General features: G+C 61.1%; 4 protein-coding genes across 5 annotated transcripts in view; 1 reads left to right on the top strand and 3 right to left on the bottom strand.

Annotated features, from left to right (window-relative positions):
- The window catches only part of MTG1 (mitochondrial ribosome associated GTPase 1), a 3,031-nt gene extending 3,020 nt beyond the window's left edge, over nt 1–11 (bottom strand). Inside the window, exon 1 of the mRNA XM_026040684.1 lies at nt 3–11. Within this exon, the coding sequence (XP_025896469.1) occupies nt 3–11 (9 nt within the window). The remainder of the gene's footprint in view (nt 1–2) is intronic.
- Nucleotides 12–398: 387 nt separating this feature from the next.
- PAOX (polyamine oxidase) lies at nt 399–3,842 on the bottom strand. 2 transcript variants are annotated; one of them, XM_026040666.1, is made up of 7 exons: nt 3,695–3,842; nt 2,917–3,406; nt 2,573–2,772; nt 1,818–2,073; nt 1,423–1,535; nt 1,153–1,310; nt 399–598 (listed from the first exon to the last, which is right to left on the bottom strand). In XM_026040666.1, exons 1-7 carry the CDS (start codon nt 3,840–3,842, stop codon nt 449–451), a joined length of 1,515 nt encoding a protein of 504 aa, XP_025896451.1. In that variant the 3' UTR covers nt 399–448. The 2 variants fall into 2 exon arrangements, with proteins under 2 accessions (XP_025896451.1, XP_025896450.1); XM_026040665.1 differs by lacking the exon at nt 3,695–3,842 and having other exon boundaries at nt 2,917–3,478.
- A 901-nt stretch (nt 3,843–4,743) lies between these two features.
- Nucleotides 4,744–5,838, top strand: DEPP1 (DEPP1, autophagy regulator). The gene is made up of 2 exons (XM_026040673.1): nt 4,744–4,854; nt 5,295–5,838. Exon 2 carries the CDS (start codon nt 5,296–5,298, stop codon nt 5,821–5,823), a length of 528 nt encoding a protein of 175 aa, XP_025896458.1. The 5' UTR covers nt 4,744–4,854; nt 5,295; the 3' UTR covers nt 5,824–5,838.
- Nucleotides 5,839–8,616: 2,778 nt separating this feature from the next.
- Nucleotides 8,617–11,401, bottom strand: part of LOC112948443 (lipase member M-like) — an 8,308-nt gene continuing 5,523 nt past the window's right edge. Inside the window, exons 6-9 of the mRNA XM_026040683.1 lie at nt 10,936–11,082; nt 10,022–10,093; nt 9,090–9,155; nt 8,617–8,847 (exon numbers count right to left, since the gene is read on the bottom strand). Coding sequence (XP_025896468.1) covers nt 8,617–8,847; nt 9,090–9,155; nt 10,022–10,093; nt 10,936–11,082 — 516 coding nt within the window. The remainder of the gene's footprint in view (nt 8,848–9,089; nt 9,156–10,021; nt 10,094–10,935; nt 11,083–11,401) is intronic.

Below are 11,401 nucleotides of genomic sequence, written 5' to 3'. Positions count from 1 at the left end.
GCCCATCCCATGGCAGGACCCGGCTCCCATCCCCGCACGGAGCCCGGCGCCCATCCCTCGGTGGAGGCCGTCCCGCCGGCGGGCGCCCCGCTGGACGACGTGCGCTACATGATCGCCAGCACCAACTGGTACTAGCGGCGCCGCTTCAGCGGACGCCTGCCGCGACTGCCGCCTCAATAAATAAACACGTGCTCCCGTTCGGCGTGGCGGCGCGTGGAGCGGGGGCGCCTCCCGCGTGCCYTGGTCCCGGCTCCTCCTGCGTTGGGTGGATGGGTGCACGTGAGGCTGCACGGGTGGCCGGGAGGTGGGCGGCGTGGGCCGGTGGGCTCCCGTCTCCCCAGGACCCGGCGGAGAAGGGAGCGCTGCCGAGGCGGGTCTCTAAAACGAGGCTTTATTCGTGCTGCCCCTGAGCGTGTCTGCGGTGCCTGGTGGTGCCTGGGGCCGCGCGTCAGAGGCGGGGAGCGGGGCAGGACGGCTCGGCGGCCCCGTAGAGCGCGTTGAGGCGCTCGGCCTCGCGCCAGCCCGAGAGCAGCGCGCCGTGCGTGGTGGAGTAGAAGGAGCGGTGCGTGGCCTCGCCGGCGAAGAGGAGCTGCAGCGGCTGCGGGAGGGCGGCGCTGGGGCTGCGCGCGGGCTCGGCCACCGCCGCCCCATCTGCCCCGGCCCCATGGGTGCCCACAGCACTCCTGCTGAAGTCACCCCTAGGGCCCCACAGCTCTACAATCCGGTGCTCGTCTCGGGGCATGGCCCACCTCAGGCAAAGCTCAGCTCCAGCGCACTCGAGGGTCCCTACATTTCATGTGGGATGGGGTACCCTTCCCCCATGGAGCGCAGTGGGAAGAGCTAAGGAGAAGCACGGAGCTGGCTGGCAACCTCCAGGGACCTCCAAACCGAGGGCAACCAGGAGAATGTGATCTCCTTGCCCCCCTGCTCTCACATCCTGACCCCAGTGTCCTGGTGATCTCCTTGCTCCACTTGCCCCCACATCCTGACCCCAGTATCCTAGAGCGCCCTGTTCCTTCCCTTGAGCGTGTGGCCCTACGTGTGTCCTGCCCGCTGGAGCAGTGGGGATGGGATGGGCGTTGAAAGGGCCCTGATGGCTTCCACGCCACAGCCGCTACTTCCCACAGCCAAGCGCTCGCTCAAAGCGCTTACCCTGGGGTCAGCCCCGTCCTCGGGCAGAGGCTGAGCCAGCACGTCGATGTCCTCCCCCGAGCTGCCCACAGCCACGTAGCTGTAGGAGCCACGGGTGTAGGGAGCGCTGTGCCACCGCGTTCTGAGCATGTTCTTGGGCGCCGGCAGCTGCGGGTTTCCTGCCGCGCAGGGACACACAGGTGACACCACAGGGGATTTTGAGCCATCGGGCCTCCCCCAGCGCCGGGGCAAGGCTTCGTCCCTGCCCTGACACGGCAGCGTGTGAGGTACCTGTCAGCGTGCGAAGGACACGTGTCAAGGTGCTGAGAACTTCTGCGTCGCTGAGGGTCTCCATGTACTCCGCCTCCTTGCCAGCAATGAAGCCACAGAGGACGTGGCCGTACCTAGGGAGGAAGAGAGAGCTCCCACTGAGGAGGTGGCTCTCCCTCCGCATACAGACAAGGGCCAAGCAGGGGATAGGGCTCTGCTTGAGGGCTATCAGCCAGGTTCTTCAGGATACAGAAGACCTGCAGCCCCAGGCACTGCTCTGCCACACACACAGACAACCCTCTCCCTCAAGCATGGCAGRTACTGGGCCCTGCAAGCTGCGAGGGAGGCCCTTCTCCCAGGTGAAAGTAGAGAACTGCTATAGATAGAAGAACCATCTGAAACAAATGACCACATACTGTTCTGGTGGCTGGATGACCACAAAGCCAATGAGCTTCTTGAACCAGTTGGCCTCCAGGTCTGTGCTAGGCTCCTCAAGAGGCGACTCGTCCTCCCACACCACTTCGAGGAGCTGATAGTCGGGGTCCCAGAACGGCTGCTCGAACTCCAGGAAGATCTTGTTGTTGGTGCCGAAGCCCAGGCAGCGAATGGCCTCTGCTTTCCGCTCGGGCAGGGGAGGCTGAAAGAAGTCCTGGTGGCGCTCCTTGAGGAAACCTAGGGAMAGAAAACCRYGCRGCTCCATCCACTGCGGCCCCTGGCRCCTGGCGCGGCGTCGCGGCGCCCCTTCCCGAGCCCGCGCTCGGGCCAGGGCTGCGATGGAGAAGTGCGAGATGAGGCACCCGTGAGCCGAGGAGAGAAGCTCAGGGCTCCTCTCCCACGTGTGCTTATCCAGCCCCACTCCCAGGGCTTCTTCATGCCCGCCCTCGTCCTTGCGTCCCTAGTCCTGCCTCTGACAGCAGAGAGGGCAGAGTCTGCTGATGGAGCAGCCCGGCAGGGCATGGCGGCTCCAAACCGAGTTTTGCTCAAGTCCAAGACTCTTTCTTTTCCCCTGGTCCCTTGGTGTGGAAGGGGAGCTAGGGTAGGCAGTTGGGCTGGTAAGAAACCTGCTCCTGCGATGCTGGCCACCAGCACAGGACGGGAACGGCCAGGGTCCAAGAGGCCAGGGGGATGGAGACCGAGCGGTGGTGAGAGAAACGGGGCCCGGCGGTCTCACCCAGCGGGACAGTGACGATGACGTGGTCCGCGAGGAAGGAGTCGCCATCCTCGCACTCCACCCGCACGGGGAACTCCCTCTGCGCGCGCCCGTCCTCGCGGAAGGCGCCCTGCCACCGCACGGTCCTCACCGCCTTGTTGAGCAGCACGGTGCCCTCGGGCAGGCCCGCCAGCATGCGGTCGGGGAGGCTGCTGTAGCCGCTGCGGGAGGAGGGAGACGCCGCGCTCGGCTCCATGCGGGGATGGTCCTTCCCCCTGGGACGCCCTCGCCTTGGCTGCTCCCCCGCAGGGCACGCTGCTCGCCCGCGGCGCCGAGCCCGGCGGCGCCCGTGCCCGCACACTCACCCGGGGAAGGTGCAGTCGAGGCCGGGCAGCGCCGTGTACTCCCCGAAGGGCGCCAGCGCCACCAGGTCCATGCTGTGGGTGCCGCTGATGCAGCACTCCAGCTTGAGGCAGGCGCTGAGGACGGCGAGGCGGAGCCGCCGGCTCTCCTCGTCGCCCGGCCAGGTGGCGGCGAGCCGGGCGATCTCGGCGCGCACGTACTGGCCCACGCTGGGCGCCGGCGGCGCCTCGGCGCCCACGAAGAGGCGCGTGGACTCGAGGAGGTCGGAGAAGAGGGCGCGGGCGCCGCTCACCGCCTCGGGGCTCAGCACCCTGCCCGAGCTGCCGTAGGTGACGGAGGGCAGGAGTGGGTGCCCGCCGGCCTCCACGCGCTGCTTCTCCTCGTCGGCGGCGCCGGGGCCCAGCAGCCCGTAGCGGGAGGCCAGGCGGAAGACGGCGTTGCCCTCCGAGGGCCCGTGGATCCAGTGYGCGCCCATCTCCGCCAGCCCCGAGCCTGTGGCAGAGCAGGGTCACCCCGCGCCCRCTCCCGGAGCAGCGGGAGCACCCACACGGCTCGGCCGACGGGGACCAGCTCCCACCCTCGTTGGCCCTGTCCCCTCCTCACCACGGTGCCACCCTCGGCCCTGTCCCCTTCGGCCCCATCCCCTCCMTCCCCAAGCCCTGGCAGCAGCACGACCCCGATCCCCAGGGCACGGATCCTCCTTCCCCATCCGTCCACCGTCCCCGGGAAGCCCCTTTCGCGGCTCCCGGCAGCGATGGCGGCAGTGGCRGGTGCCCGTACCGAAGGGGCGGGTGCAGACGCGGCCGCCGACACGGGCCCCGGCCTCCAGCAGGCGCAGGCGCCCGGCGGCGCGGAGCCGCTGCGCCGCCCCCAGCGCCGCCAGCCCCGCGCCCACCACCAGCACCCGCGGGCCGCCGCTCGCCTCCATGGCGCCCGGTCCGCGGCCCGGCCCGCCCCGCGGCGCTGCTGACGCGGCCCGCGCCCCGGCCCTTGGGCAGCTCCCGCCGGGAAGCGGTGCCTTCCCCCTCGCTGGCGCTGCCCTGGGGGCCGCCTCGGGCCGCTCCGCGCTCGTTTCGGGCTGCCCGGCTTTCAGGAAGCCGGAGCGGGTATATTTAGCTCGGCCGCTTCCCGCTGCAGGGAGGCGGCAGTGATTCTGTGCYGGGGAGCGGGAGAAATAAGAAGAGGCCGGCGGAGGCGAGTGCCGTCCTGCCGGAGCAGGGAAGGGGGAGCCGCGGAGCGGCCGCCTTCCTGCCCCGGCTCCCCAAGGGCTGCCCTGTCGCCGGCCCTGGAGCTGCCTTCCAAAACCCTTTGGCCCCGTGCTGAGCAGGGCCTGGGTGTCCCCTCTCCCTCAGAGACCTATAAATACATTTATATATATATATATATATATTTTTTTTTTCCCAGGCAATTGTAACAACAGCCTCCCCAGCGGCCAAACAAAACCCCATTGAAAACGCGCGCGATGGGGACGGGCCTCGGCCGCGCTCCCACGGCGGCCCCCGGCCCCGCMGCCTTTCCCAAGGCCCCAACAATGCGCCGAGCGGTTCCAAAGGACACAACGTGCGCTCGGGCGGTCACGGGCGCTGCGCGGGGCCCTCCCGCGCCGCGGCCGGGGTTTTTCCGCTGCGGACTCTCCGTGCTCCCCAGGCCTTTCCGGAGCTGTGCGTGCTCCCCCGGCCGTGCTATTTTTGGAGGCGGCTGCCTGYGGGATACAGCAGCCAGGAAGTATAAATGCAGGCGCCGGGGAGGCAGGATCCCAGTGAGCGGGTGCACGGCAGAGTGCTCCAAGCCTGCGGCTGCAGCCTCTGTGGGGACAGGCTTGGAGCCGGCCAGCTCAGCGCCTTGAGAAGCAGCAGGAGCAGAGGGTTTCTCTGAGGATTTCTTGCTTTGCAAGAAGCAAAAGCTGCGCAAACAAAATCCAGGCCATTCCTGACTGCAAGGTGAGCCCAAGGCCAGTGTCTTATCTCTGGGAACAGCACAGGGCACAGGCTTTCTTTCTTTYTTTTTTTCCTCTTTGCATTTTCCTCCGCCCAGTCAAAGATCGTGGATCTTGCAAGTCGAATGAAGGCTGGGTCAGTGGCAAGGAGCAAGGCTCAGGGATCGTCCCCCCTCTGCAGTTGGGGTGGGTTCATAGGATTAGAAGCRCTTTGCTGGATCTGATGATGCTGCCTGACAGTGACTGGGTGCCTAGCAGGTCCTGCTGCCGTSCTTGCTTTGCATGCATGGGTGGTGTAAGGTGGGTCTTCTGACGGGGTCAGACAGAGCCTCGCGTGGGCTGTGAGATGGGAGGCAGAAGGGGAGGGAAGGGGGCTCTCCCGACCCAGGATGAGGGACGTCTCGAAAGTGCCGTCTCACTCCTTGTGTACCTCTTGTTCCGCAGCATGCGGTCGGGGCTGCTCCTGCTCGGGGCCCCCAGCCCTGGCAGGGCGGAGGAGACGCTGGACGCCTATGTGAGGTCCATCAGCCAGCTGGCGCAGCCGTGYGCGGTGGGCAGCGAGCCCCCGCGCCCCTGCCGGACTGCCCGCATCCGGGCCAGAGGGAGCGCGAGCCGGAGTGCTGACCGAAGCCAGCCCGCTGCCACCTCGCTGCAGGACATCACAGCCCAGTTCAACGGACAGCAGAGCTCCCCGGGGCTCCCCAGCGCTGCTGACCCGCTGGCGTGGCTCTACGGGCTGTCGGACCCCAAGCAGCAGACGAGGAGCCCGGCAGCTCGCCCCACGCAGCCGGGACCCGAGTCAGACCTCCAAGCAGCCCCCGGGCCGTTGGCTGCTGTCCCCAGGCTGGGCCCCCCGTCTGTGCCCGGTCGCTCGCAGCGGTCCCGCAGGCGGGTAGCCCTGCACTGCTCTGTGATGAGAGGCCGACCAGGCCGGCCCCAGCGCCCGTGCTTGCCTGTGATTTATGAGTTGTGATGGACATCAATAAAGCTCTGCAGGACAGAGGCTCCCCAGCGGCCCTTTGCCAGTGCTCRTTTCTGCTGGGGATGGTTGTGCCTGCTGGGGCTCCATTGGCACATGTCGCTGGTGCCTCCAGTTCACCCCAGCGTACCCCAGCAGTGGTGCGGAGCAGGTACTGGGCTAGGGCAGAGACATCTGTGACGGCCTCTCTGTAGCTTGATYGGGGTCAGGATGGAGCCGTGAGTGCCTGGAGGTGGGGAGGGTGAAGGGAACACTCRGGCATGAAAGTCCAGCTCTCGTGGGGCGGCACTTCAAGCAAACAAGGGCAGGGAGGGCTTGCTCCTCTTGGGCTTCCTCTCTCYGCCTTGAGGCCAACTGAGGCCAAGGGCACGCTGCCAGGTCCCAAGTCCTGGAGTAAACAGAGGATGCAGGTGGGCAGGAAATGTGCTGGGATCCCGCCAAGCCCACGTGCAATCCCTCAGCTTCCCAGCTGGCCCAGGGACAAACCTCCAACTCCCACCAGCTTCACACACGTTTGCAAGCAGGAGCAAACCCCAGGCTGGCCTGGGGTAGGGSTGCATCAGGGCCTCACAGAGTCCTCCTTGTCCCAGGCCGTGTGGCAAATCTGTAGAGAAGGAGCACGGTGTGTGAAGCTCCACTGCAGGTCTTGGAAGTCAGCAAATCCTTTCTCAAGCTGCCTGCTCCAGAACAGGGCCCCTTAGGTGTCCCCAGCCCTGCAGACCCTGAGGATCACTCAGCTTTTGCACCCAACCACGCTCCCAGCTAGCTCCTCCACGCATGACCCAGCACATCTGCATTAGGACCGCCCTATGGCGAAGCCAAGRCCCTGAAATCAGAGCTGAAGCTGAGCCCAGCTAGATCCCCAGCACACAGGGCACCTCCAGGCCTGCGTGACCCACAGAGTACAGCTCAGCATCCAGKCGGCAGGTCCTTCTGCCACTGCTTTTCCTCTCCTCCTGCGACCTAATCCCTCCCACTTGCCTGGAAAATATTAATAAGGAAGGAAAAGCCATTGTGCAATGCGTTCAGCTGCCGGCAGGATGCGGGAGGAGTTGGCCCCGCGTGCTCCCGTCCCTGCCCAGCGCTGCTGCGCTGGCCGAGGCGACGTTTCTCCCAGCACGCGCCTGCCGCTCCGGGTGCACGGCAGCGCTCTGCCTTTGCCAAAGGAGCAGCGTAACCCACCAGGAGGAAATTCCAGCCAGGATGAGCCCCTCACCCCCCACAGCTGCCTTCTCCTCCTGCAGCGGCTCCGGCCAGCCCAGGATGTTGAGGCTGACGGGGGGTCTGTCCCTTGGGGCTGGCACTCGCTCTCCAGGTAGCCCAAGTGGCCACAGGAGCTTGTGAGCTTGCAGGAAGGAGGCCTCTCCCTGTTCCTGCAAGCTCACAGGATTGTTGCTGTKCAGATGCCTGGCCCATAGCTCTGGAGGAGCAGCCGTGACCACCCTGTGCACCTGAAGCAGCAGAAGGAGGTTCTCTGGCCACCAGAACCCGGGCCCGCAAGTCACCAGGGACAAGGGGCTCAAAAGAGTCTGCGAGTCAAGCAGGCTCCATGTGAGGACGTGTCARAGACTTTTCCGAGCAGTTGTGGTCCATAGAGCAGGGTAGGGAGGGCCCTGCTTTGCTGGGGCTGTGGGAGCAGAGTGGTCCCTGCTCATCTCCCATGACCAGCACCACCTCGTGCTTGCTCCTCTGCTGGGTTTCTGTCTGGGGCCAGCATCTTCTGTCTGCTCAGCAGGCCTCTTCCCTGTGTTGGCCCCAAACACGTGCCCTGGCTAATCCCTCCAAGCCCAAAGTTTCCCACACCCCTCAAACCACAGAAGAGTTGATCCCATGCAAGAAAAATCCCCTTCGAACTTTTTTTTTTTTTTTGGTGAGAGTTCCTTTTTTTTTTTTTTCCCTCCCACTGTCGTTTTCCAGTAAACAGTAGGACGGGAGCATGAACAGAGGCTGTGCAAAACAGCAGGAAAACAAGTCCCGCCGCAGACAAGCGACTTGGCAGCCCTGAGGCACAATCCATGTCATCTGGACATGCCCGTGACCAACAGCCCCATGACCCCTGCTGCGGGGCATCTGGAGTTGTCTGCTCCCACTTAAGCATCGGAATTCCCCAGTGCTTCCAAACTTACTCATTACGTTATCCCGAGGGATCTCTCCTGCCCCTTAAGCCCCAGGATTAAACAGCACAGCCGGGTTCTAGGGTCTGGGGCAGAGCTAGCTAAGATGCTGCCACCAGCCTTGCCAGGAGCTCCCCTGGCAGCTGCTCATACCACATCAGAGGACCCAAGAAGGGCTGGGGGTCTAGGGGCATCTTGAGGGACTTGGAAAGTGCTTTAAGGTTTTGCTCCCCTTGTCGGTGAGGAGCTGAAAGGGATGCTCATGTCCCCATCTCTGTCGCCAAGGACCAACCAATAGTAGTGAGAGCCTTCCTGGTGCCTGTTGAGCCATGTCCCCTGAGATTTATCCTTGCCCCACTGATGTCAGACTCAGTGGGGCCTCCCTGGCCCCTTAAGGGAGTCATATCTTGAGGGTTGTCTATGAGAAGTTCTCAGGGAAGAAGGAGCAGATCCTCATGGATGAAGGATAAGCAGAAAGTGCTATGTCAAGAGTTTCAGAGCAGCATGATGAAGGCGCTAAGGAGACAAACAGGGGGAAGGGGAACTTCTCACAGCTTCCTTGTGCTGTCCCTGGCAGGGACCCCCTGGGAGGTGAAAAAGGGCTCAGGTCACCACCAGCATCTCCCAGCAGTGGCCCATTCCACACTAAGCCTAGGAGTTGTTTTTTCTTTTGTCAGAACAACTCCATCAGCTCAATAATTTTGCTGTAGAGGTGCTTAGGAGCATCCATGCCCCAGATGAAGTCCCAGTGGTTCCAGTCAGTGATGTTCCTGTAGTAAACAACGTTGGCGATGCGGGGCAGCAGAAAGCTGACATCCCTCCAGTCGGCTGTCCAGTCCTTGCCCCCTGACCACACGGCAGTTGGCACAGGCATCTCCTCAATCTTGTAGGAGGGAGGCGTCTCCTGGAGAGGCATGGTCATCTCTGAGAAACCACGTTTGCCATCAACCCTTGCGAGCCAACTAGTCCCTTCAACATGCATGAGGGGACTTTGGGTAGGCCCGGACACAGTTTCAGAGAGACACTGTTCATGAGGTGAATGCAGAGGCTACGGGTCTTCCCCTAGGCCCTCCGCCTGAGCAGTGTTCCCATCTCCCTCCTCTGGAAATCAGAATTGCTTCTCTGGGCTCATATGTGGCCTCCTACCTGGTGGTATATGGCTTGGTTTCCACTGCCGTAGTCAAAAGCTCTGAAGTTTCCTGATTTAATCACCTATAAGCAGAAGATAGATCTCAAGTTAGGCACACAGCTGGGCTGGTGAGCATCACTTCGTAGGCAGGTCTGCAGTTTCAAAGCCTCCTTGAGGGACCGTATTACAGAGAGGGTGCTTGAGTTGTTTGAGGTCTAGTACCACCTTCCCACGTTTGCTGAATACAGTTTTCCTGGCTTTTCTACAGAGCAAACATTTGACTTCCAGCAGATTGCCCAAGACCATGTCTGGGTGAGTCTRGGCAACTCCTGCAGATGGAGATCCCTCCCTGCTTCAGGCTCAGGTCTTGGGGAAGCACCACTTGCGTGGGGAAGGGTTGTTATGCACAAATAGGATCTCTCACTTTGCAGCTTCTACCATGAGCAACCTGAACAACATCTGGTGCTGCCAATGTGTGCAAACCCTTTGGGCAGTGGAACATGACTTTGGATCTCATGTCACCTTCTTGTCTCTTGGCTGAAGCGACCCAGCTCCTTCAGCCTCTTCCTGTGTGCCCTGGCCTCCAGTTCCAGAACTGCTGTGGCCCTGCACTGGGCTTGCTGCAGTTTGCTCCTCCTGCAGAGGAGACGCTAAACCTGGACACACTGTCCAGTGTAACCTCCCCTTCCCTTGTCTTGCTAATCWCGCTCTGACCAATGCATCCCAGTGGGCATAACTCAGTGCAATGTGAAAGGAGCAAACAGCATGGAGCAGGGAAGTTTCCCTTGCACATGATAAGTATTCTGTAGACTTAATTTCTTAGCTTTCCTTTCTTTTTGCTMATGCCAGATTATTGACTTTCCGCATCTATCCTGAACACACAAGGCTGTTAGTGGAAAGCTCAGCCGAGGGGAGAAGCACATGCATTTACACATTTCAGGGAACCTACCTGAGCCCAGTGCATCATATTTTTAACAGATGTCCCATCAGGAAAGTGGGCTGTATAGACATCCAATCGGCTCTGCAAGGAAACATATTCAATATCATTGCTTTTGATGGAAGAAGAACAGGAGGAGGACTCTTCACAGAAGATATATTCTCCAGACCAGTAACTGCTAAGTCACACCGTTCAGAGGATTAGATTGACTTCTGAAGTACAACTTCTGTTAAAAGTCAAATGCTCTGACACAGGTCTAGAGAAGGAAGGAAACAGTCCATGAGCAAACTCTATAATCTTGATCATCAATCTTCATCAAAGTCTCCCGTTCTCCAGAGGTGGACGACAAGTCTGGGCAGGTCAGCAGAGCTTGGCTCCCTACCTTTGAGCTACTTGCCTGCAATCAAACAGACTTTGGAAGCTGGTCACCTCCTCTCAGCTGGGAAAGGACATCAAATGAATGGATTTCTGCTAGGCCTGGGCTCAGTGCTGTAACAAGACCCCGGAGACTGTAGATGGAGCTGAGCTATGGGAACCATGTCTTAGCGCAGTAGCTGTGTGCAGGACCTTTGGGGTGTTCATGGTTCTCCAGATTCTGCTTAGGAGCCACAGGCAGGCAATAGTGGGTCTGCACATCAGATGCTCTGTGATACTGCTGGGAGATGCACCTGGTCTCCTGATGACAGGTAGCTCAAGTGTAAAAACACTAAGAATTACAGAAGCATCAAGATTGGAAGGCACCTTAAGAGATCATCTTGTCCAACCCTCCCACCCAAGCAGAGYGACCTAAGGCGTGTTGCACAGAGGCAGCTAGCTGATAGTTCAGATAGTGGTGCCAGGCATTCCCGCTGCTGCATCCCTGAGGCCATGGCTTCCTCCCAGCCCACACCTGAAGGCAGCAGAGGGAAATGTGCACCCATACACACCATATTGAGATTCTTCTCATTGTAGCCACCCAAAAGGGAAAATATGCCAGCGCAGGACTTGTGAAAGAATGAGTGTCTGCACAGTTCAGGTAGAATTTTCTGCATCTTTTTTACTTTCAAGGCGGCATCTGTTTTGCCAAGCAAAAACTGTAAAAACAAAGGGCAAAATTAGCTTCTTTTATTCCCCTTCCTGCAGCCTAACTCCCTGTTGACCTTCCTTCACCCATGGCTGGCTAGAGATATGCTTACGCCCTCCTGTCCCATGAGCTACTCACTGAATAGGGTATCCCAGGATACCCACGGCAGCGCAACCAACTTCTCATTTCTGCCCCTGCCTTTGGTGAGAGTGCACGGCTCGCTCAGGSATGCGCTGCTCATGCGGTGGTGGTGTGCTCATGGAGTGCACACTAGGGAAATGAACCTGCGAGCCCCTCTTCTTTCTGCTGCACTTGGGGAGGAATAACCC

Source organism: Nothoprocta perdicaria, unplaced genomic scaffold, assembly GCF_003342845.1.
Source record: "Nothoprocta perdicaria isolate Ctin4 unplaced genomic scaffold, notPer1 scaffold_260, whole genome shotgun sequence".
NCBI lineage: Eukaryota > Metazoa > Chordata > Aves > Tinamiformes > Tinamidae > Nothoprocta > Nothoprocta perdicaria.
This window is presented reverse-complemented; position numbering and strand designations above follow the sequence as displayed.